The 25,680-nt window shown below is 46.2% G+C and overlaps 1 protein-coding gene across 1 annotated transcript in view; it reads left to right on the top strand.

Annotated features, from left to right (window-relative positions):
- Positions 1 to 25,680, top strand: part of ETFB (electron transfer flavoprotein subunit beta) — a 110,371-nt gene that overhangs the window by 65,327 nt on the left and 19,364 nt on the right. Inside the window, exons 4-6 of the mRNA XM_082273702.1 lie at positions 1,333 to 1,395; positions 6,565 to 6,723; positions 18,418 to 18,597. Coding sequence (XP_082129828.1) covers positions 1,333 to 1,395; positions 6,565 to 6,723; positions 18,418 to 18,588 — 393 coding nt within the window. The 3' untranslated portion in view covers positions 18,589 to 18,597. The remainder of the gene's footprint in view (positions 1 to 1,332; positions 1,396 to 6,564; positions 6,724 to 18,417; positions 18,598 to 25,680) is intronic.

The following is a 25,680-nucleotide window of genomic DNA, read 5'->3' as shown; positions in this document are numbered from 1 at the left end:
TTGGAAAAGGTACGTGTTTATAGATATAATGTAATTTTTTATATATATAAAAAATTACATTATATCTATAAACATGTACCTTTTCCAAAGTACTCAGGGGACAGTCACATGACACCACAGGGTTGTCTTGGTCTTTTCTGGGCATTCCTCAATGATGCAAAGTGTGGTGCTGACAATACATTAGCGCCACTGTTTGAATATAAATATATATATATATATATAAGAAGGTGGGCGACTAGGAGGGATTGCACCCAGCCAGGGGCGTAACTACAGGGGTTGCAATTGCAAAGGGGCCCCATGCTCCAAGGGGCCTGTGCAGCTATCCTGTACACCTGGATAGGAGAGGTGGGGGCAGTATGTAGAGAAATCACTGTCCTCCCTTTTTTCCTCCTGTAGCTGCAGGAGGAGATTGGTTCCTCTGTATGCTGCCCCCACCACTCCTCCTATCCAGTTCACTTGTGTTCTGCTGTCTCTGGGCCCCTGTGTGCTCCCCTGGGCCCCAACCCCCTCCCCTCCACCACCCTCTGTGTGCTCCCTCCCCTCTCCTGTCGGCTGCTGCAGGGGATGTGTCACAATAGAGAACCAAGAAGGGGTCGGTAAATATGTAATTGATCAGCTCCTTACTTTTCTGAATGGACAGAGTCATAGTCAGTGACATTGTAAAAAAAAACAAAATAAAATGATAAATAATGCAATCAAAATACCAAAAAATAAAACTACTCGCAAAGGTCACTCTTGCAACCGGGCCCTGGCATTCCACCACCGTGATGGCAGGAAGGGGGCCCACTGCTGAACTTGTGCAAGGGTCCCGCTGTGGGACCGTAATAAAGGGCCCCAGGATCAGTGAGAAGAGCCCCAGGTTTGAAGGGAAGGGCCCCAGCCGGGGTCTGGGGGGGGGGGGCCCTTCATGGTTTCTTGTATCGGGGCCCTGAAGGTTCTAGTTACGCCTCCTCATCCAGCCCTACACAGTTTTATAACCTGTGAGTGAAATTTCTGTTCTTGATGTAAGCCTGGAGCTCATACAAGGAAATAAGATGTGTGACCTGAGGTCATTTAAAAATTAACTCTATAAAAATGAATAAACGAATGCAAAAATTTTATGATTTTATGTTTTATTATGTTGGATTCGGGTTTGAGAAGAAATCTCATGTGTGTTGACCTCTTCTGTATACATGACGTGTGTCTTCTGATCTTTACTGCCCGCATTGTTCTGTGTTTACTATGATTGCCATGTCGCTCGCCATGAATCACTTCCTGGAAGCTGGCCTCCCTGCGATAATACTGTACTGCATTGCCCTACAGCTCAGCTCTCTCTCTTCTCTCCTCTTGCAGGCCATCGATGATGACTGTAATCAGACTGGACAAATGACCGCTGCGCTGCTTGACTGGCCTCAGGTAGCCGTCCTTCCCGGCTGTCTTTTATTTTTTTTTTTTCTAGAAAGAGACAATTTACAGAGCAGGTTTGAAGACAAATTAGCCTCAACATTGTCCTTGGTTATAACAGATGGAGGGAGATAAAGACATTTTTATATATATATATATATATATATACACACACCTACATACCCACGCTCTCTATTCCATGTTCATTAAATGCAAAAACCAGCTAAAGACCGACCTTTTAGGATGTGTCCAGTGCACTTTGTCGATGGCTTCAGTTTTTTTAATTAATATTTTTGAATAATTTGAAATATTTCTGCGATTATTCCAAATTTGACAGGTGCACCTTGCTTTAAGCAGGTTTTGTATTACCATAGAAAAGAACACAGAAATAGAGGGCTGTGTATGATAGAAGTTAACCATCCAGTGTTCAAACCAATTTTGTGGTGCCCCACTGTGAACCAAAAACCTTAAAGTGGTTGTAAACCCCAAAAAAAAAAAAACCTGCAAGACAAAGGCATAATGAGCTAGTATGCATCGCATACTAGCTCATTATGTATTACTTACCTTAGAACGAAGCCCAGACATGGACTCCCGGACATCGCTGCGGGCGCTGTCATGATCCCTCGGTGTCTCTTCCGGGTTCGGCGGCTCCGGCGCTGTGATTGGCCGGAGCCGCGCCGACGTGATTTTCCGGCAAGCTCCCGACAAGGAAAACTGAAGGTCCCCCCGGACCTTCAGAGCGCATGCGCCGCTCGCGCGAGCGGCTGCATGCACTGCAAATATCTCCTAAACCGTGCCGGTTTAGGAGATATTAATTGTACCTACAGGTAAACCTTATTATAGGCTTACCTGTAGGTAAAAGTGTCAAAAAGCGGTATACTACCGCTTTAAAGTGGTAGTAAACTACACTTTATAACTTTTACCTACAAGTAAGCCTATAATAAGGTTTACCTGTAGGTAAAATATCTAATTTCAAAACTTAATATCTCCTAAATATGCACGGTAGGAGATATTCACCCTGCATGCAGCCGCAGACACTAACGGCGCATGCGCTCTGAAGGTCCGGCGGTGCATACTAGCACATTATGCCATTGTCTTGCAGGGTCTTTTTTTTTTTTTTTTGTACTCGGGATTAATCAGATTTACTGCGGCAGGGCTGCGCCTTATCACGTAGATCTACGGGATTATGTGCACGCGGTTCTGTGATTAGACACAGCGGGAGTCAGACCGCGGGAGGAGCGGGCTCGATCGCCGCCAGCCTCCCGCAATCTTCAGAGAAACCGACAGGAGAGCCGCCTGTCTATGTAAACAAAGCAGGCGGCTCGCCTATCAGACAGGCACAGTGAGATTGTGTGTCTCAGCTAAGCTGAAACGCCAATCTCTCTGCCTTTCACAGAGCCCCCCACAGTTAGCAAGCACATTTAGGCATAGATTTAACCCTTTCATCATCCCCCAGTATAAACCCCTTCCCTGCCAGTGTCATTTATACAGTTACGGTGCATATTATTTAGCACTGATTACTGTATTCATGTCACTGGTCCCCAAGAAGTGTAAAAAATATCAGTTAGGGGTCCGATCTGCTGCAGTCCCACTAAATTACTAATAAAATAAAAAATCCAAAAATCTATCCCATGGTTCATAAATGCTATAACTTTTGTGCAAACCAATTTAAATTACGCTTTTTGGGATTTTTTTATTTTATTACAAATTGGCCTAAACTGCAAAAAAAAAAATTTGATTTTTTAATTTTTTTTTTTTTATTTGGTATGTTTTATAGAAGAAAGTAAATATTGTGTTTTTTTTTTTTTTCCCAACTTTTCACTTTTATTATTTTTTAGTTTATAGCGCAAAATCTAAAAACCGCAGAGGCGATCAAATACCACCAAAAGAAAGCTCTATTTGTGGGAAAAAAGGACATTAATTGTATTTGGGTACAGCGTCGCATGACCGCGCAATTGTTTTAAACTAACGCAGTGCTGAATCGCAAAAAAATGGCCTGGTCATGGGGGGGGGGGGGGGTAAAACCTTCCGGGGTTGAAGTGGTTAAAAAAAAAAAACTCTACCAGCTTGTTTTCAGATAATAATATAGGTACCTTAGGCCCCTTTCACACAGGCTTTCTGCTCGGCGGACTCCATTTTGCTCAGAGGAGTTCGATCCGCTGAGCAGGTGGATGTTGGGTCCGTCTCGGCTTACTTTGCAGAGACAGAGCTGTCAGATCACCGCTCTTCTCTATGGGAGATTGGATGAAAACTGACTGCCTGTCCGGTTTCATTGGATCCAAACCTCCAGATGGATGGAAAATAGGGTTTCCATCTGTCTGGATTGGATTGGATCAGATAGCAGCGGGTGTCAGCTGAGATGTCACCGCTGACATCCGCTGCTCCATAGGGATGCATGGAGCATCCAATCAGGTCCGCCTGAAAAAACTGACAGACCGGATCTGAAAGCCCGTGTGAAAGGGCTTTAGTGCATCTCTCCTGAAGGACTGGTTATCACTTCACTTCATACACAGCTGGTCACTGGACAAGAGAAATATACAAATAAGTATAGGAAATATTTTTATGAATACATAGACTAGCACTAGTAATAATAATCATATCATATAATGTTCCAATAAGATTTCAGAGAATTTTTGGTTTGAAGTGGAGGAGGATTAGAATGCTTGTCCGTTTTTTATTGCTGTTTATGTCCCTTTTAGTGCCGGTTCACAATAATACGACTTGTCAGGCGACTTGGTCAGCCTGACAAGTCGCGGTCGGTCGCTCGCCATTGAGTAGTACAGGACCCATTCTACTAGGAGCGACACAAGTCGCTCCGACTTAGAAAAAGGGTCCTGTACTACTTCGGGGCGACCTGGAGGCGACTTGCATTGACATTCATTTTATGAAGTCTGTGCAAGTCGCGCCGAAGTCACGCTGCACGCGACTTCACAGGTCGCCCCCTAAGTCGGAGCAACCTAGTGTGAACCGGCACTAAAGGAGATTAACGCCCTCTATTTGTCCTGTTTACCATTATCAGTGAAAATAAAAGAAAATCCCAAATTTTGGGTTGTGCCCAGAAAAGTTATAGGAGGTCCCTCCTAAGGAATTCCCTTACTTTGCAGGAATTTCCTCTCACTTCCTGTTTGGCTATGGGACAGGAAGTAAAGGGAAATCTCTGCAATGGTACACAAGTAGCAAAAAAAATCTGACAGGGGTTAAAACCTTCCCTTGCTCAATCCAAAATGGAAAAAAAATAAAAATAAAAAATGCCTATACTGTATTTCTACTTTTAACCTCCCTGGCTGTCTGATTATGTCCAGATTTCTGTGCTAAAAGCGGTACATTGTTTTGCATGGAAATCTGTTGTTATATATTTTAAAACTCACTTTCCCCTGCGATCCCCCCGACGTTCTCCCACGGTCCTCCCCCGCCATTCTCCCACTGTCCTCCCCCACCATACTCCCACTGTCCTCCCGCTGTGTGCTCGGCAGATGCCGGCACTTGCCTTTCGGTTCCCTCCCTGTGAGCGTTGCGACGCAGGGGGGTGGAACCGGCGGCAATTTCAAAAATGTAAATACACCAAATGAGATGATAGAAAGCTGTGATCCTAACCGATTACACTGTATCATCCCATCTCACCACAGAATTTCACCTGGTGACTTTTCCAGTGCCCTGCCTGTGCTTTTTCAGTGCTTTGTGCCTGGAAAACTGAGAACGATCATGGCATCCAAAAAGCGTTCTTTTTGCGCAAAAGCGCGTTTAGACGAACTGGAAAACTGCGACAGCGAAACTGAGTTACTTGAAGAACTGAGCGATAGCGATTGGTGGGAAAATTAGTCATCAGGTACGGAAAGTGACGACAGCGACGATTCTGATGTCTTTCTGGCACATCGCTCCGTTGGAAATTCTGAAGAATCATTCGCTATACTTCCCAAATTCCACATCTATGTGCCAGGAAGAGACATCAGAATCGTTGCGGTCGTCACTTTCCGTACCGGATGACTAATTTTCCCACGAATCGCTATCGCTCAGTTCTTCAAGTAACTCCGTTTCGCTGTCACTGTTTTCCAGTTCGTCTAAAAGCGCTTTTGTGCAAAAAGAACACTTTTTGGACGCCATGGTCGTTCTCTATTTTCCAGGCACAAAGAACTGGAAAAGTCACCAGGTGAAATCCTGTGGTGAAATGGGATGATACAGTGTAATCTGTTAGGATCACAGCTTTCTAACAGATTACACTGTATCATCCCATTTCACCACAGGATTTCACCTGGTGACTTTTCCAGTTCTTTGTGCCTGGAAAATAGAGAACGACCATGGCGTCCAAAAAGTGTTCTTTTTGCACAAAAGCGCTTTTAGACGAACTGGAAAACAGTGACAGCGAAACGGAGTTACTTGAAGAACTGAGCGATAGCGATTCGTGGGAAAATTAGTCATCCGGTACGGAAAGTGACGACCGCAACGATTCTGATGTCTCTTCCTGGCACATAGATGTGGAATTTGGGAAGTATAGCGAATGATTCTTCAGAATTTCCAACGGAGCGATGTGCCAGAAAGACATCAGAATCGTCGCTGTCGTCACTTTCCGTACCTGATGACTAATTTTCCCACCAATCGCTATCGCTCAGTTCTTCAAGTAACTCAGTTTCGCTGTCGCAGTTTTCCAGTTCGTCTAAACGCGCTTTTGCGCAAAAAGAACGCTTTTTGGATGCCATGATCGTTCTCAGTTTTCCAGGCACAAAGCACTGAAAAAGCACAGGCAGGGCACTGGAAAAGTCACCAGGTGAAATTCTGTGGTGAGATGGGATGATACAGTGTAATCGGTTAGGATCACAGCTTTCTATCATCTCATTTGGTGTATTTACATTTTTGAAATTGCCGCCGGTTCCACCCCCCTGCGTCGCAACACTCGCAGGGAAGAGAACCTGAAGACAGGTGCCAGCATCGGCCGCGCACACAGCGGGAGGATGGCAGGGAAGGGGAGTGTGATTCTGGGGTAAACCTGAGCGTGGCTTGGGGTTACCGCTTTTGGTACTGAAAATTAACCCCGAGCCACACTCGGGAATACCGCCAGGGAGGTTAATAATGTTTCTCTTTGAGCGCACACAATCAGTAGCATCCTCTCTTTACTAGCAGACAGTCCATCATTGGCAGCTTCTAAATCTCCAGGGTCCTAGCGGTGACGTCTCTATCTTTCCACAGGCAACGTTTGCGTCAGAAGTTAAGGTAGAAGGAGACAAACTGACTGTTGTCCGAGAAATCGATGGCGGGCTGGAGACCATCAGCGTAAACCTCCCAGCTGTGGTGACCGCAGACCTGAGACTGAATGAGCCGCGCTACGCCACTTTACCGAACATCATGGTAAGTTAGCAGTCTGTCATTTTCTTTCCTATAGTAATAATTCTCTCTATGCTATGGGGGCACCTGAGCCATAGCTCTGTGTGTCCATTCAGACACGGAGCCGTAGTTTTTGTTGTAGGCATTTATTGGGCATTTTTTGGGCGTCTTTGGAGGCAGGCATGACATCTGAACTTCTGTATAGGGGTATATATACACACACACATGTATGTATATATACACATATATAGGTGTGATAGGAGCGGAGCCCTATCCCTGCAGATAATGAAATAATTTGCAGGCATCCAGTGGGGAATGCCTGGCTAATAAATAAAACGCCCAATAAGAACGCCCAGGTGTAAAAGGAGCGGAGCCCTATCCCTGTGCTACTAAAAATTCTAAGAAAAATTATCTTTTTTTTTTTTCTGGTTCTGGACATGCTACAGAGCTGAAACTTCACAGGTACACTTTTTAGACCCCCCAGACACTAATTCAAAGAAATCTCTTTTTTTTTTTTTTCAATAATTTTTTCAATAATTGGCTCTCTATCAAAAACGACAATTTTTAAGAACTTTTTTTTGTGTGATTGAGCATGACCCAGAACCATCATATTCTGATTGGCCAAATACAAAGACGTACAAAGTCGTCTATCATACAAGTCGCGCTGAATACGCGCAAAGTCGCGCTAACAAGTCGCCCCTTATGAGGCGACTTAGAGGTCGCGGCAGTGTGAACCGGCTCTTACAATGCCTCATGGGAAATGTAGTTCTGCAACAGCTGGAGGGCCGTAGTTAGGACACCCCCCAGGTTGGGGGGAATTCTCTGCATCCTCGAAGAATAGTGTAATAAAAAGAATGTTGAACACACAGTAAGAGCAAATTTGTTCAATTTGGAGCCAATGATACAAAAAAATTTGGGGGGTTTTACTGACACCTTTTCAGCAGCTGCTATTAGAATTTTCTGTTTGCAGAGCGGAATACGAATGAACCCTTTTGCAAGTTATGCGCTGCTGCGGGCGGATGGGCTCCTCTACGTTTTGTAATGGGCATATTAAGTAGGAATTAGGCTGCTGCGATCTTTATCCTGGGCTTTATATACTGCTCAAGCGGGGAACGGCGTGTTTACAGAAGCGCTAATTAGCCTTTGCTGAAACTGCTCCATCCATGAACCATACAGCTGCTGTGAGCTAAAACATTCATATTCAACACGCCTGAAATTTGGACTTGGAATGTGTGTTTTCTTTTAATGGGTTTCCCAAAACAAACACTTTAACGGGTTTGCTTTTTCCTCAAATCTGTTAAGCTGATTGAGGAAAAAAAAAAGCTTTGTGTTCTTTAACCTTTTCTTAGCAACCAAAAATCTCTGCAGGGATGGTTGGCCCTGACTTCCTACAAGCCTCACTTGTGGATGTGGGTGGATTTCCGTCTGGGGCAGTGGTTGTCAACTTATGGGCCACATTTGAGGGCCCCCTGACCTCATCAAAGGGCCGCACGTACTATGTAATGCTTGAGAGGATAGTCAGAGACTGCAGACCTAAGCCAGGAAATGGAGGTCAGAGAGTGGACCGGGTTCATGGTTGGGTGGGAATATGCTGCAAAACACAATACGAGACTGGAAACGTTACATGAGGTTAGTAGAGATCAATGCTATTCCCCTAATCCAGCGGTGTCCAAACTATGATCCTCCAGTTGTTCAGGAACTACAATTCCCATCATGCCTAGTTATGTCTGTGAATGTCGGAGATTTACAATGCCTCATTGGGACATGTAGTTCTGGAACAGCTGTAGGGCCGTAGTTTGGACACCCCTACCCTAATCAACGTTCCCACTACAGCCTGCTGAGATCCGAGGGCCGTACCTCGGTTGTGTTACCAATGGTTTGATTGGTGACTGTGGTCCCAACTGCCTTGAGACCCTTCACAAGCTCCTCCCGTTCTAGGTCTGGGCTGATCCATCACTTTTCTTCACGATCATCCTTGCCCCATGAGGTGAAATCCTGCATGAAGATCCAGAACGAGAGTGAGAGCAATTGGATGGTTATTTTGTATTGTAAGGGATGCCAAATACAAATTGATCAAGAGGAAATTGACAGATTTGAGGAGGGGTTAGGTGTTGGTGTGGTTATCTATCTGGTGTTTTTTTTTAATTCTTGTGGTTCGGGTGGCTCAGTAGGACCCTCGCTTATCATTTTTCTGGCATATTCGTACCCCCAACAAAAACAAAGAGCTGGGGGAGCACATCCTGAACATGCGTTTCTAAAGCTGGTGCAGCTATGAACCAAGCAACATGCATATTTACAGAGAATAGCGCACACATGCAAAAGAAATGACTATCAAATATAAAGGCAATCAATAAATAAAAATGGGGATTTAGTCCCACCATATGGCCATATCGTGCTCAAGCCCAGCACTACGTCAAAGTACCCCATTGTCAGTGGGTCCTACACTATCCATAAAAAGAAGGATGAATCCAACCTCTCTAGTACCCCTGCTCTGCAGATCCCCTTCTCAGCGGTTCCGCAGATCCCCTGCTCAGCATTTTCCCAGTTAAGTAGTTAATAAAGCGGAGTTCCACCCTAATTTTGAAGTTTACAGCATCAGTCACATTAAAATATCCTGAAAAAGAATTGGATAATTCTTTTTTTTTTTTTTTTTTTTTTTTATTGTTTCACTAACCTTATTTTTAATGAAAATTAACTTACCTTCCTGCCACTTCCTCCTTATGCGCCCGCCGACGTCATTTCCTCCTTTGCATGGACTCCTGGGAGATGAGTCATCAATCCCAAGAGTCAATGCGCCTGCACCGGTGTCCCTCGTCACTTCCGGTTCAGGCGCGTCATTCCCTGCTGAATGAATGAGAACAGCTTCTGGACATGCGCAGAACCAGCTGCGGGATGATGTGCCTGCACCGGAAGTGACGAGGGACACCGGTGGAGGCGCAATGACTCCTAGGATTGATGACGCTCATCTCCCAGGAGTCAATCCCAGGAGTCAATGCGCCTGCACTGGTGTCCCTCGTCACTTCCAGTGCAGGCGCATCATTCCCTGCTGAATGAATGAGAACAGCTTCTGGGCATGCGCAGAACCAGCTGTGGGATGACGCGCCTGCACCGGAAGTGACGAGGCAGGGCATTCTGGGACTCCGACATCCAGGAAGAGGGACGCTATGGCTTCAGCTGCCCACACCACAGATGGCAGCGCTGGACAAGAAATTTACAAGGTAAGTATTTCATCCTGCAGGTAAGCTAAACAGGGGACAGTTCAGAGGCTATCATTTCTTAAATGCACTATCCCTGACTGTTCTAGGGGGTATTTTTATCTAAAAAAAAAAAAATATATATATTTGGATGGAACTCCGCTTTAAATTCACCATTGGAACATGTTACACGCTCCACCCTTCGTAGGGTGGAACATGTAGCATGTTCCAAGTCCTGCACCTCCTCCCTGTGACAGAGGGCAGGGTTTCCTCTCCCTGCACCAGCTGTCACTTTCTAAAATAGAATGGCTGTGCGGGCGGACAGCCACGTCATTTAGTTTCCTGTGAACTACAAGTACCATCACCCCTTCTGCAGCAGACGTACTTGTAGTTTTTAATAAACTGCAGATGCACTGATCCGCCCATAGTTCATTCTCACTGTCTACAGCTCTGCAATGACACGTACAGAGGAGCGGGCAACAGAGAGCTGTAGGCAGTGAGTACAGGAACATGACATGGCAGCAGGTTGCGGGTGCAATGCTATCAGGCTCCTGTTAAAAAAGAAAAAAATAATTAATTGCACTTTTTTTCCCCACAAAAAGATGTGCATTTATTTATTTATTTTTTTATGCAAAGGTGAACTTGGCCTTTAAACCCCCCCACTCAGCAGTACGTTCCCCCTTGATATTACCTCCCCTTCCCCAACTCATCATTGCATTATTCCCTCTTGGCTTTCTGTACAGTCACTAAAATGTCATGGAAAGCCTTTGCATAGTTGCGATCGGGAGCCAATCACATGATGGGAATGCCCACCTATGCCCCCCCCCCCAGCATTTAGATTCACTTAAATAGGAGCTCCAGTCTTCCCAAAAAATAGGTCAGCAGCTACTAATACTGCAGCTGCTGACTTGTAAATTTTTTTTTAAAGCCCGTGGCGTGTGAAACACACTCAAAAGACTTAACACCCGGTACATAAAGTGCACACACGCAAACGTGGGAACACAAAAAGTTCACAGAGTGTGCGAAATGGTCTTCCCTCCGAAGAGGTAGGACCCTAACCTCGATCCCCCCGGGGCGCAAGACTCCTGACAGGGATTTAAGGTACTTCCTATGGTCTGTCTGGCCGAAACCAGACAGACCCCGTTCTCCAGGGGGACTGCCGAAACAGCCCACCCCAAGTACTAGGTGGGGCTCCCCCGAAGGGAGACCCCATGAGAGAGGGCAAACTAAGCCAGAATGCCATATCCACCCCCTCCCAAGACTCAAGGCTGGGCCCGAGGACCCACACCCTCCAAGTCGTGCAGGAAAAAAGAGTGATAGTGAAGTGACACTACAACAAAGAAATAAAAACACACAAACAAAATGGTGGGGGAAGGGGAAGTGTGTGCTCTGGTGCCATGTGAGGTACCAAGGCAGGCCTTTCAGCCGGAATAAAAAATTCCTCTGGTCTAAGCCAAAAGGCCTGTCCCAAGAGGCAGGTGCGAAAAAGGTGTGCATGGCGCAGTGACCAAGGTGCCGAAAAACTCAGGGCGAGCTGCCCCTCACCAGTGAGAATTAAGGCACCCCTGGGCTGCCACCCCAGGGGCACGTACACCACAGGCTTAGCTGCTGACTTGTAAATTGTAAAGTTCACCTATAACATGTTACATATTTGGGGTGCAACATGTTATGAATGTACCAGCCCGTGCCCCCCACAATATCAGCACACACAATATCAGCAAAGCAATCCAACATAAACTGGTGATGGGATCCTAATTGCAGTCGCACTTCATTAACCCAGGCAGAAAAATCTGATCGCCTTCAAATAAAGCTTTTTTTTTGGTGATTTATTTGGGATCTCGGTTAAAATTTACTATAAATTGCCTCATTTGCGGCCAGATTTGGGGTTCTTCACATGGTGTAGCACATTTTCACTATGAAACAGAACATGTAGAAGCATGCAGTTCTCTGTCCTGGCAGCAGGGGGAGCAGCAATACATCAATTTCTGTCTGCCATCAACTGCAACAGAACATTAAAAATGTTTTGATCTCTCCCTCCTTTTTTTTTTTTTTTTTTTTTTTTAATATTATTATACAGGAGTTATATAGCGCCAACAGTTTGCGCAGCGCATTACAATATGAGGGAAGACAATACAGTTACAATACAATTCAACACAGGAGGAATTGGAGGGCCCTGCTCGTTAGAGCGAGCTTAATATGCTATGATGCATCCATTTCAACTAGGGGGGCTGCGATGTTTAGCTCCCTTGTGAATAATCTGAGCAATGGTTCGCTGATTGCTAATAAGGTTTGTGGATGGGAACAGATGCCACAATTGGGGGGGGGGGGGGCGGTGCTGTCCCTTTTTGACATCCGTAGATGGGACTTCTTTGCTGCGCTTGACAGTCACCAGCTCTCAGCTCAGGGAGCCTGAGAACCGAGCAATCGGTGGGGTTTGATCTCTCGGTTCTCAGTCTTCGAGCCGGCAGTGGATTGATGCTGCATGCACCTAGGTAAGTAGGATTCTTAAAAACAAAAAACCCATAATTCTCTTTTTAAAGTAGCAAATCTGCTTCAATATGAATGATGGATCTGAGGCGCTCTTAAAGCGGAGTTCCAGCCTCGGACATGATTTTTTAATAAAAATACTCCCGGGACAGTCACATTGGATAGCCTCTGAACTGTCCCGGGTCGCACTTACCTTTTTAGAAGAACACTTACCTTGAAAATTTCTTCTCCAGCGCTGCCATCTCTGGTGTGGGCAGCTGAAGCCAGTGCGTCCTCTTCCGCGTCCTCTTCTGCCTCACAATGCACTGCACCGGCCCCGCCCCCGCCGTCCCTTCCGGGGCAGGCGCGTCATCCCTGCAAAGCTTCTGGGCATGCCCAGAAGCTGTTTAGCAGGGAATGACGCACCTACACTGGAACTGATGGGTGGGGCCGGTGCAGGCGCATTGATTTCTGGGAGCGATGACGTTCCGCTCCCAGGAGTCAATGCAAGGAGGAAGTGACGGCGCGGGCAGCTGCAGAGGGAGGAAGATGGGGGGGGAGTATATTTTCTTCAATAACAAGGTAAGTAAACAAAAAAATGTGATTATCCATTTCTTTTTCAGGTGACACTCAGCAAGCGGATGGCCCAAAGTCGATTTTGAGGCCGGAAGTCCGCTTTAACCTGCTTTGCATTATGTTTCCTTGTACACAAGTCCTGAGGTGTGTGATAACACTGGATACATGTGGCTTTGTCGCCAAAATAAAGCTACAAAAAAGCCAAAAAATAAAAGCAATAAGTGGATTAATAATCTAGTACTTGCAGCTGTAATTCCAAACCTAGTGGTTAAGCAATAGTATATAGTCCACAAGAGTGGTGTGCTCTATACAAAAAAAACAGCGCTTGCTACTAAAGTAGTATGTATATACATGTAGCACTGCCCCTTTGGGAGCTACTGAGATTGGATTCCCCTGGGTTACCCATAGCAACAGTCCATAAAATCTTATCACTTTAACACTTGGCTCAGACAATGGACATCTATCTGTAGAGTATGTGGCAAGGCCGCTGCTTTACTCAGCCACTGAAATTAAGATAGTGAAAATGATCCTGTTGTGTTGAACCTTCAGGGTCCTAAACTTGGCATCCCCTTTCTCACTTGCTGTGTATGTTGGCTCCTGTCCACTGGCCCTCACTGGAGTGGTCCCCTTCCTGGGCAGACCCCCAGCAAGCTCCCTGGTACTCACGGACACTGTTTTTCCTCAGGTCACTGTTTTTCCCATAGCAAGTCACTTGCATGCTCACTCTCAAGCCACGCTCTGTGTGTCCATAAGACACACACAGGGCAGCTCGGCCTAGCTCTGCCCCCCCCAGATGTGATTGACAGTAGCAGGAGCCATTGGCTCCCACTGCTGCGAGTGAGCAATGATAGGAGAGAGGGAGCTAAGAGAACCTCTTCCTCCACATTGCTGGATCGAGATCGGATTCAGATGGGTATTTAGGGGGGAGCATAGAATAACATTAAGGTAAAAAAAATCTTCTGCCTTTAGAACCACTTTAAAGTGTTCACCTTTACAGAAAAAGTGAAAATATGAACTGACACCATACAGCCTCCCCACCCCCTGGTCTCTTCTGTACTTTCCTCCAGGGATGCTGAACTGTCAGTGTCCACACAACCAGTCCAGCAGTCCTGGGATTTGAAATCCCCGCTTTTCTCCCTTTTCTTTGTGCAGCGCTTCCAGGATTGACCAGAGTCATTCACTGTGCAGGCGCTGACCAATCAGAATAGCTCTGCTCGATCCTTTGAGTGCTGCACAAAGAATAGCTGGGATTTCAAATCCCCGGATAGTTGGACCAGTTGCACGTGAACTTTCAGCTCCGCATCCCTGAGCTAAGTACACAGCAAAAGACTGGAAAGCTTTGCACTCTGGTTTAGTTTCACGTTTTATAATTTTTCTTTACTTTAAAGTGGTTGTAAAGGCTGTTTTCTATGCATAAATGTAACCCCCCCCCCCCCCCCCCATAATATGCACCTGAGCACCCTCTCGATCCTACGGTGTGCACGGGAGCTTTAGCTGTCCTGGGCCTCTATCTCCTCATTGGCTGAGACAAAGCAGCAGGAGCTATTGGCTCCTACTGCTGTCAATCACAGCCAGTGAGCCAATGAGGAGAGAGCAGGGGTGGGGCTGAGAGGCAGATCTATGGTCAGGGGTGTCCAAACTATGGCCCCCCCAACTGTTCAGGGACTACAATTCCCATGAGGCATTGTAAATCTGACATTCACCGACATGACTAGGCATGATGGGAATTGTAGTTCCTGAAGAGCTGGAGGGCCATAGTTTGGACATAGCTGCTTTAGACGCATGGAGCAGAGTTCAGAGAAAGGACGCACCAGTGCCTCCATAGCAAGCAGCTTGGTATTGGGGACACTAGTGGACGGGGAGGAGCCATGAGCGCCGGTGGGGGGACCCGTGAAGAAGAGGATCAGGGCTGCTCTGTGCAAAACTATTACACAGAGCAGGTAAGTAGAAAATGTTATTTAAAAAAAAAAAAAAACTTTAATATAATTTTAATGGTTATCGCTCGTGCTCTTCCAAAGAGGAACTGCCAGTTAAAGAATCTTCAGAATTAGACATTTGTAGGCGTGCCGCATATCTGGTTCCTTGTGTATTCTGTGCTTCCTCCTGCTGCCCTTATATTACTACAGGACACAGGAGGGATGAGGAAGGAGCCAGCATATTGAATCGCTGACCACAGCAGGGATCAGGAACTCGGAGTCACTTTATCAAACCGGAACGATGGTAAAAAAAAAACTCTGGATCTTCCGATCATTGTGACACAGTTTTTATTAAACTGACCTCTGCTTGCGGAATTTTTTTAGGTCATATGATCAGTTTAATTTGTCCAGGTTTATGACCTGGTTGTGTGTAAATGGTTTTAGCATGTGCGCTACTGTTATAAAATGTGCTTCAGTGTATAAAATTACATCATCAGTCTCTGGGTGTAAAGGGCATGAAGATTTTCCTTCACGGGGTCAGCAGCCAAAAGGGGTAAAAGCAGAAGTCCCGATATAGACACAGAGTGAGGAGACTTACTAAAACAGGCGCAGATGTACTGTACATAATAACCAATCAGCTTTCAGGCTTTTTTTTGTCAAAGCTTAAACTGGTTGTAAAGCCTTAGGCCCCTTTCACATGGGTCAGTTTTTCAGGCGGACCTGATTGGATGCTTCATGCACCCCTATGGGGCAGCAGATGTCAGCAGACATGTCTGCTGACATCCGCTGCTATCCGATCCGATCCTGTCCGTGAAATCCAGACAGATGGTATCCCTATTTTCCATCCATCTGGCGGATCGGACCACCTGTCTGTTTTCATCCGATCTCCCCATAGAGGAGAGCGGGGCTCTGACAGATTCCTCTCTGCACAGTGATCTGCCTGCTCATTGGGGATCGGAGCATCCATCCCCCGCTGAGCAAAGCGGAGTCTGTGGGGCGGAACACCAGTCTTAAAGGACACCTAAGGTTTTTTACCATAATTCATTCAATGCATTAAGGTAAAAACCCTTTTGTGCTGCAGGATCCCCCCAGCACCTCCTTTTTTCTTTCCTGAGCCCGATCCAGTGATTTGCATGGGAGCAACTGCTGTCTCCCTCTGCATTAGGCCCCTTTCACACTATCCGCCCATCGGACGGACTCAGTTTTTCTCAGCGGGGGATCGAGCCGCCGATCCCCCGCTGAGCAGGAGGATGACAGCTGTGTCTCCGCGCTGTGTGCAGAGACACAGCTGTCCGTTCCCCCTGCATCTCTATGGGGGAAATCGGATGGGAACGGACCGTCTGTCCGCTCTCATCCGATCCGCTGGACGGATGGAAAATAGGGTTTCCATCCATCCAGATTTGACGGATCGGATGTCAGCGGACATGTCTCCGCTGCCATCCGATGCCCCATAGGAATGCATGGGGGGACCGTTCAGATCCGCCAAAAAACGAACAGGCGGATCTGAACGGTCCGCCTGTGTGAAAGGGGCCTTAGGCAAATTGATAGCAGTGGGGGCCAATGGTTGTCAATCAAATGATGTGATGAGGGGCGGGGCTGAACGCCAGCTCTGTGTCAATAGATGCAGACAGGGCGGCTTGGGAGCAAGCTCGCATGGGTGCCCCAATGGTAAGTGGCTTTCCATATGGGGGAACTCGCTGAAGAGGAGGGGCCTGGAGCAACGGCAGGTGACCCCAGCAAAAGAAGGTCAGGTCTGCTCTGTACAAAAGCATTGCAACTGAACTGAATGGTACTTTAAAAGCTTCAACAAAGCTTGCGGTTAACATTGCTCTCATACAAGCTGAAGCAGGCCTTAGATTGTATAGCCATCACACCTATATAAGCTTGTTGGACATCTCATTCCAAAACCATGGGCATTATTATGGAGTCGGCATCCCTGTTGGGGGATGCCTTCTAAAAAGACTTTCCACAAGATTTTGGAGCGTGTCCATGTGGGCCCATTGCTCCAGAAGAGCATTTGCACGGTCATATACTGGCCTGGTTCACCATAGGTTCTCAGTAGGGTTGAGGTCAGGGCTCTGTGCAGTACACTAAAGTTCCTTCACACCAAACTGGTCAAACCACGTCTCTACGGAGCTGGTTTTCCACACGGGCGCAGTCATGCTGGAACAGGAAAGGCCTTGGCCACAAGAAGAGCATAATTCTCTAAAATGTCTTTGTATGCTGCACCATTAGCAGTGTCCTTCACTGAAAACGAATGCAATCATTTGGGGTTGGGGGTCCACATGTTCAACCACATTGTATACCTTCTAGAAGCCCAAAACTATGGGGTGCTCCAATATGCAGATGGATGCCTCCTAATTTGCTTAAGCATGTGACCTGACATAGGAAATGAGAGGGGTGGGGGGGGGGATGCCTTATGCTGACTTGTATGGTAAGTGTGTCTCAAATGCCATTGTAGACTAGAATCCGCCACACATGCATATAGACCTGTATTAAAGAATAGAAACAAAGCAAACTATCTCAATGTACACCTGACATGAGATCTATATGTAGGTAGCAATTTCCGCCCTCTCATTCTGAAAATGCTGGCTGCTTAGCTGTTGAGCCAATAAAAAGGCTTTATTATTGTGAATCCCCAGCATGGAACGTGTAAAAACAAAAAAAATCTGGAATTTTGACTCCTTTTGTTCAGGTCAGTGACTCCAAAGTGCTGCACCCAGCATTTTCAGGAGTATGTGTATGTGTGTGTGTGTGTGTGTGTGTGTGTGTGTGTGTGTGTGTGTGTATATGTGTATATATATATATATATATATATATATATATATATATATATATATATATATAGTATTGGAACACAAGAACCACATTTTGAATGTCAGATCACATGACCTATCGAGAACCATCTGGTTCCTCGTTATCCCTCGCCTTGATTATTGTAACTTCCTCCTCATTGACCTACCTCTCTACAGGCTATCCCCTCTCTAGTCTATCATGAGTGCTGCTGCCAGACTCATCCACTCAGTGTCCACCACCCCTCTCTTCCAATCCCCCTCCACTGGTTTCCCATTGCCCAACATTCAAAATTTATAACAAACCAAGCCATTCACAACTCTGGCCTGAGCTACATCACCAATCTTATTTCCAAATATCACCTAAACCTTCCTCTCCGCTCCTCCCAAGACCTCCTGCTTTATAGCTCCCTTGTCTCCTCCTCCTGTGCTAGTCTCCAGGACTTCTCCAGAGCCTCTCCCATCGTCTAGAACTCCTTACCCAATCAGGCTGGCTATCTCCTACTCTTTCCACTTTTAGGCAATCCATGAAAACTCATAGGGAAGCCTATCCTAAGCAAACCTTCTATTTCTTCCATCAGTTCATCCCTAATAGTTATTACCTTTTTGTTCCACCAGCCCCTCTCTGTTAGATTGTAAGTAGGGCCCACCTAACCCTCTTGTATTGAATCGTATTGTCTATCTTTATATTGTAAAGCACTGCGCAAACTATTGTCGCTATATAAATCCTGTATAATAATAATCTGGTAAACATTTTTGTTTTTTTTTTCTCAGAAAGCAAAGAAAAAGAAGATTGAAACTGTGAAGCCGGCAGATCTGGGGGTGGACATGGCAAGCCGAATACAGATTCTGAGCGTGGAGGATCCACCACAGAGACAAGCCGGTGTGAAAGTGGAGACAGTAGAGGACCTTGTCAGCAAACTCAGGGAGAGCGGTCACATCTAGCAGGACCAGGTAAAGGCCTTCGCCCTACTTTTGACTGTTTTTTTGGCTTTTCTATGGACTGACTTCTAGTAAAGCTAATCCTAATTTCTCTTTCGTTAATTGAAGGACACAGCGACATATCTTTATTAGTCGAATGGTTATGCTGCGCTTCCTATGAAGATATGTCGTTGTGTCCGTCAATGAACATCAGAGAAAAGGATTTTACGGTAAGGCCAAAAACCAGTTGTTTGTGTGTGGAGCGATCCTTCCCTTTCCTTCAAAGACAAGGAAGGAAAGTGTGAATTATGCATGTGAGGTGATAGCATTGCTACATACATAGCAGATACATGCATGTTTTCAGAACAGGACTCCAACTGTGGTAAAAATACAAATCCCTTCCGGCCTCCAGAAGTCATGCCAGTGGTTTGCAATCATTGATGTCAGTGGGGGAGGAATAGTGCCCCATCATTAGTGTCAGTGGGGGAGGAATAGTGCCCCATCATTGGTGTCAGTGGAAGGAATTGTGCCCCATCATTGATGTCAGTGGGGGAGGAATTGTGCCCCATCATTGGTGTCAGTGGGAGGAATAGTGCCCCATCATTAGTGTCAGTGGGGGAGGAATAGTGCCCCATCATTGGTGTCAGTGGGAGGAATAGTGCCCCATCATATTGGTACCAGTGGAAGGAATATTGCCCCATCATTGGTGTCAGTGGAAGGAATATTGCCCCATCATTGGTGTCAGTGGGGAGGAATAGTGCCCCATCATTGGTGTCAGTGAGGAGGAATAGTGCCCCATCATTGGTGTCAGTGAGACCAAATAAAGGCAGTTTGGAAACCACTGGCCTAAGGCAAAGAAACCGGTTTATTTAACCATTTTCCTGTAAAAATCTGCATTTTTTTTTTTTTTTTTTTTGCTAGAAAATTACTTAGAACCCCCAAACATTATATAGTGTATATTTTTTTTTTTAAGCAGAGGCCCCTGAAAATAAAATGGTGGGTGTTGCAATTTTTTTTATCTCACGCAGTTTTTCAATTGCAATTTTTTTTTTGGAAAAAAAAAAACACACTTTAATGAATTTTAGAAACTTTTAGAAACACAATATAATGGCCACTTTTTTTGGTAGGATAAAAAAGATGTCATGCTTTAAAATTGCGCGCACACGTGGAACAGCGACAAACTGCAGCACTTTAAATTAACCATAGGCAATGCTTTAAAAGCCTTTACAGGTTACCAGTTTAGAGTTACACGGAGGTCTGGCAGTAGAATTACTGCTCTTGGTCTGACATTCACGGTGATACCTCACATGTGGTATGATCACCGTTTTACATATGCGTGCGAGACCAATGTGTGCATTTAACTTTGTGCATGTGCACAGGGGCGCTTAAAAAATACATTTCTATTTTTTTTTTATTTCATTTTTTTATTTTTAAGCTGTACCTTTTTTTATTTTATCACTTTTTTATTGCTAACGAATAAATCATCATCCTTTGTGATAGCATGGGCCCTGACAGGTCCTCTTTATGGAGAGATCTGGGGTCTGTGAGACTCCAGATCATTCCTCCACCCTCGGAAGCAGCTGATCAAGCTGAGATGGGTTTGATCTTCTTCTTCACAAGCAGGCAAAGGATTGTAAACAAACCGGAACGGACTAACTCCTCGTGGTTTCTGGCATCACAGTGTGGAGGAACCACATTACTTCTCTCACTGTATCCGGGGAGGCCGATGTCGCTAGTCGCATTCTTACTGGGCTCCGTGATGGGGGGGCGCGAAGGTGAGGGGGACCCCCTTCCACCTTCTGGAAAAGTAATCCAGCAGCTATATAGCCACTAGGATTACTTTTACATTAAAGCGAATCACTGGCTTTTAAAAAAAAAAAAAAAAGATACCGTATTAAGACGGTTAAAGGCCAATTGAAGTGATAGACAAAATGTGCAGAAAAAAGGTAAGTGACCATGTTTTACTGTTATTACTTTAATTGCTCTCACTAAAGGAATCGTCTCTTCTGTAGGCTGCAGGGAAGGAGCACCGCTACCTGTGTGTGAGCAGCGGCCTCTCTGCAGCAGTCTGACACTCCTGTTGAATGGAGAGCACTAGCTCCGGCAGGGGGTGACCACTTCTCACACTCAGCAGCAGTTCTTCTCTGCAGTCTTCTGTGGGGGATTAATTAGAGCAAATTGTCATTTGCAGCTTATTAAGAATTCAGCAGACAGTCCCCCCCCCCCTCCCCCCCCCCCCTATACAAGTCATGGGTTTGGATACGTTTAGCCTACATGGCAGTGTACCGCAGTACAGTTGGCTACCTGTATACTGGACCATTAATCACACATAACAAGCAAACACAGATCGGTTGTAAAATGACTCAGCAGGATGCAAACACCATCCACCAGCATGAGAGGTGGGAAAGGAAAACACAATTAAAGCCGCACGGCGGGCAATCAGCCAAATGCACGGCTGAAATTCGTATTTCTGCATTGCTGTATCTGTCAAGGGATTTAAAATTAAAGCGTTCGTTACCATAAAAAAATAAAATAGTTCCCATTTCCTTATACAGCACAGTGCTTTTGCTGTTTAATTTGACCCCTTGTATCACCTGAAATACCTGGCTGGTTCTGCCCACCCCCTGTAAACTGACCACGGTTTATCATGGCTGTTGAGCCCTGACACAGTGGTCAGTTTACATGCCTCCATTATTCGCAGCTCTCCATTCTGCTCCCCCCCCCCCCCCCGCTCTCCTCACTGCTTGTCGGCTCAAGACACTGCCCGCCCCTCCACTCCCGCTGCTATAAAAACTATATTCTATTTTTACCATCCCATCTGTTATAGAACGATGTGTGCCCCAGTGCCTGTGTGCTGTATAAAAAAAAAAAATGCAGATTTCTACTTTCTCTCAGAGCGTCTCCCGGCGCTCATGTAACTCTTTGGCTCTCTGCTCCTCTCCTCCCCTCCTCCCGGCTGACATCAGTGGGAGTTCTCGGCCCCTCCTGCTATAGATATCAGCTGGATAGAGGAGAGAGCTGAGGAGTCACGTGAGCATCAAGAGACACTCTCAGATAAGGTAGAAATCTGCATTAGTTATTTATTTATTTTAAATACAGCACAGGCACTGGGCCACATATAGTTATATAACAGATGGGATGGTATAAATATATTATAGTGGCTTAACAACCACTTTAACCATTTGCCGACCAGCAGCCGTAGTTTTACGGCGGCAGGTCGACTCTATTATGCAAAATGATGTACCTGCATGTCGCTTCGTGTAATAGACAGTAGGGGTACGCGTGCACATGGAGGGGGAGCCAACCAGTGGGTCCGGCGGACACAATGTCCGCCAGCCACCTGCGATCGCTCCCCATGGAGACAGAACGGCAGTCTGCCTATGTAAACAAGGCAGACCGCCGTTCTGTCACAGATGAACACAAGGATCCTATGTTCCTATTATTTAGTCCCCCGCACAGTTAGAAAGCATCCCCTGGGGACACACTTAACCCTTTGATCACCCCTTGTGTTAACCCCTTCCCTGCCAGTGTCATTATTACAGTAACAGTGCATATTTTTAGCACTGATTACTGTAGCAATGTCACTGGTCCCCTGAAAAATGTCAGGTGTCTGATCTGTCCGCCGCAGTCCTGCTAAAAATTGCCAATCGCCGCCATTACTAGTAAAAAATAAATAAAAATGACATAAATCTTTCCCCTAGTTCAGGGGTCTGCAACCTTTAAGACAAAAAGAGCCACTTGGACCAGTTTCCGAAAGGAAAAAAAAAAAAGCTGGGAGCCGCAAAACCATTGCAACATTTAAAACAAATATAACACGGCATATATGCCCCCTTTCAATGGTGGTGACCAGCGTACATGCCCCCTTTCAATGGTGGTGACCAGTGTACATGCCCCCTTTCAAAGCAGTGACCAGCGTACATGCCCCCTTTCAAAGCAGTGACCAGCGTACATGCCCCCTTTCAATGGTGGTGACGAGCGTACATGCCCCTTTCAATGGTGGTGACCAGCGTACATGCCCCTTTCAATGGTGGTGACGAGCGTACATGCCCCTTTCAATGGTGGTGACCAGTTTACATGCCCCCTTTCAAAGCAGTGACCAGCGTACATGCTCCCTTTCAAAGCAGTGACCAGCGTACATGCTCCCTTTCAAAGCAGTGACGAGCGTACATGCCCCTTTCAATGGTGGTGACCAGCGTACATGCCCCTTTCAATGGTGGTGACGAGCGTACATGCCCCTTTCAATGGTGGTGACCAGTGTACATGCCCCCTTTCAAAGCAGTGACCAGCGTACATGCCCCCTTTCAAAGCAGTGACCAGCGTACATGCCCCCTTTCAAAGCGGTGACCAGCGTACATGCCCCCTTTCAAAGCGGTGACCAGCGTACATGCCCCCTTTCAATGGTGGTGACCAGCGTACATGCCCCCTTTCAATGGTGGTGACCAGCGTACATGCCCCTTTCAATGGTGGTGACCAGCGTACATGCCCCTTTCAATGGTGGTGACCAGCGTACATGCCCACTTTCAATGCAGAGACCAGCGAGCGTGCGTGCCCTCTTCAAAGCATCACTTCACTTACCTGCCGTCACTGTGCCTGGCGTGCTGTTGACGGGAGTCGGGTCTCGGTCGGACGTCTTCCTCGACCTGCATTCGCGCCGCTGCCCTCCTCTCTGGCGGCGGGCGGGAAGGTGACGTCGGGACGGTGCGTGACTAATGCACGGACCGCCCCCCCCCCACGCGACGTCACCCGGGATGTCCTCTATGATTGGCCCAGCCTGGACCAATCACAGCCAGGACAGCGCCACAGTGGGGGAGTGTCGGGGGCGCATTGCTATGCGCACCGATGACACCAAGAAGGCCGCCAATCGGCGGCTCTGTGTGACGCACAATGCGCCGCCTCCCCTCATCCTCCCCGGAGCCGCGGCAAAGGTTTAAAGGAGCCGCGGGTTGCCGACCTATGCCCTAGTTTGTAGACACGATAACTTTTGCGCAAACCAATCAATATACACTTGTTGGGATTTTTTTTTACCAAAAGTATGTGGCAGAATACATATTGGCCTAAATTGATGAAAAAATTAGATTTTTTTTTTTTTTTATTATTATTGGATAGGTTTTATAGCAGAAAGTTAAAAAAAAACATTTTTTTTTTTCCCTTTTTTTGGTTTATAGTGCAAAAAATAAAAACCGCAGAGGTGATCAAATACCACCAAAATAAAACTCTATTTGTGGGGAAAAAAAATTACATAAATTTTGTGTACAGCGTCACACGACCGCGCAATTGTCAGTTAAAGGAACGCAGTGCCGTATCGCAAAAAATGGCCTGGTCAAGGGGGTAAAACCTTCCGGTCCTTAAGTGGTTAAGTCAGTCTTGTGCAGATACAATGCTAGCACTTCACCCGCCTCTGCAGCAGCTGCACTGCTTGCTCAAAAACACACCCTGCCCATGCCCCCCCCCCCCCTGGCTGCTGATTGGACAATGAAGGAGCAGCAGCATGTTGACTGACTATACATCTCTCCTCTCCATGTCTGCACATGTGCAATGCGTCAGAGCCTGATTGGCCGTGAGCACTGCTGTACAGATGAGACGGTAGAGAGGCCGATGGAGACAAATCTTATTTATTGGACTTCAAATATAATTATATTCTAATGAATACTAAACTGCATTAACTGCTGTGCTTTTTGATTACCTGTCTGTAATTCAGGTTTAATTATTCACTACATGTATTGAACATTTCACTGATGAATTGAGGACTTTAAGGTCAGATCAATAGGCTGCATATTTTCAAGACGTTTATTTTACTTACTGATAGTTTTCTCATCAAAATGCTCAGGTCACATATAGGAATACTGCCTGGGTGTGCAATATGTTTGTTTTTCCCACATGAAATACTTTAAAGCTGAATTCCAGCCCAATGGCTGAACAAACAGATTAAATATATACAAGGTTTGTATTCCTGCCCATCCAGTGCTGAGGCTCACACAGCTCTGCCTCACAGCACAGGTCCATCTAGCAAGGGAGGGTGATCTTTTTCTCCTTATAGTTTCCATTATAGTGAATGCAGGGTCCTGGGTTTAGTTATTATATTACTTTATCTGGTCCCCCACAGTACATAGAAATTAGTGATCGGCCAATATCGTTTTTTTTTTTAGTGCCGATACCGATATTTTGGTCATCGGATATCGGTATTGGCCGATATTTTTGGACATAAAAAAAAATTAGATTATATATATATATATATATATTTTTTTTTTTTCACAGGTACAGTTGTGGAGGGATCCCAAACCCCTCCTCTGCACTTAAAAGCATTCAAAACAGCCAAGTTTGGCTGTTTTGAATGCTGTAATTTTTTTGAACCTGGCGCCGAGTACCCGGAAGTGATGTCATGACATCACTTCCGGGTTTTTACATGGAGATCCGATCAGAGCTGAATGCGGCTTTGATCGGGTCTTCTCTTTGGCGGCCGTGGAGGTAGGTGGGACGGGAGACCCAGGGGAGCTGCTTGGGACTTCTCAGCCGCATCGGTTGTCATTACAAGACAGCCGACCGTCGGCTATGGGCGCCGGTACCGGGGTGATGCCTCTAGCTGCAGGCATCATTCCGATACAACACTTTCCGCAATATCGGTAACCTCAGGGGCCGATTCGGATATATCAGGGAAAGTGCATATCGGTCCCCGATATATCGCCTTTGCCGATAATCGGTCAATGCCCAATAGAAACGCAATTATTTTAGTAAATATAAACTGCTAAATACCTTTTCTTGTCAGCAGTATATAGCAGTCTTGTGACTTCTATCAGTGTCTGGTTAAAGCTTGTAGGAGGAGTTTTCATTCTCCTCTGACTGTCCTATGAGGCTGCAGGACTCCTGACCCTCTGTATGGACAGGGCTGATTGCAGCTAGAGGCATCACCCCGGTACCGGCGTCCATAGCCAACGGTTGGCTGTCTTGTAATGACAACCGATGCGGCTGAGAAGCCGCTCGGCTGTTATGACAAGGAGCGGGAGGGGATGCCCGCCATCTTCCACGGCTCGCCCGTCCCATTGGGAGACAGAGGCAACCAGCCTGCACGGCCTCCCAAGACCCGATCAAAGCCGCATTCGGCTCTGATCGGGTCTCCAT

The sequence above is a fragment of the Pelophylax lessonae genome (assembly GCF_965119305.1).
Source record: "Pelophylax lessonae genome assembly, chromosome: 12".
Classification (NCBI taxonomy): domain Eukaryota; kingdom Metazoa; phylum Chordata; class Amphibia; order Anura; family Ranidae; genus Pelophylax; species Pelophylax lessonae.
This window is presented reverse-complemented; position numbering and strand designations above follow the sequence as displayed.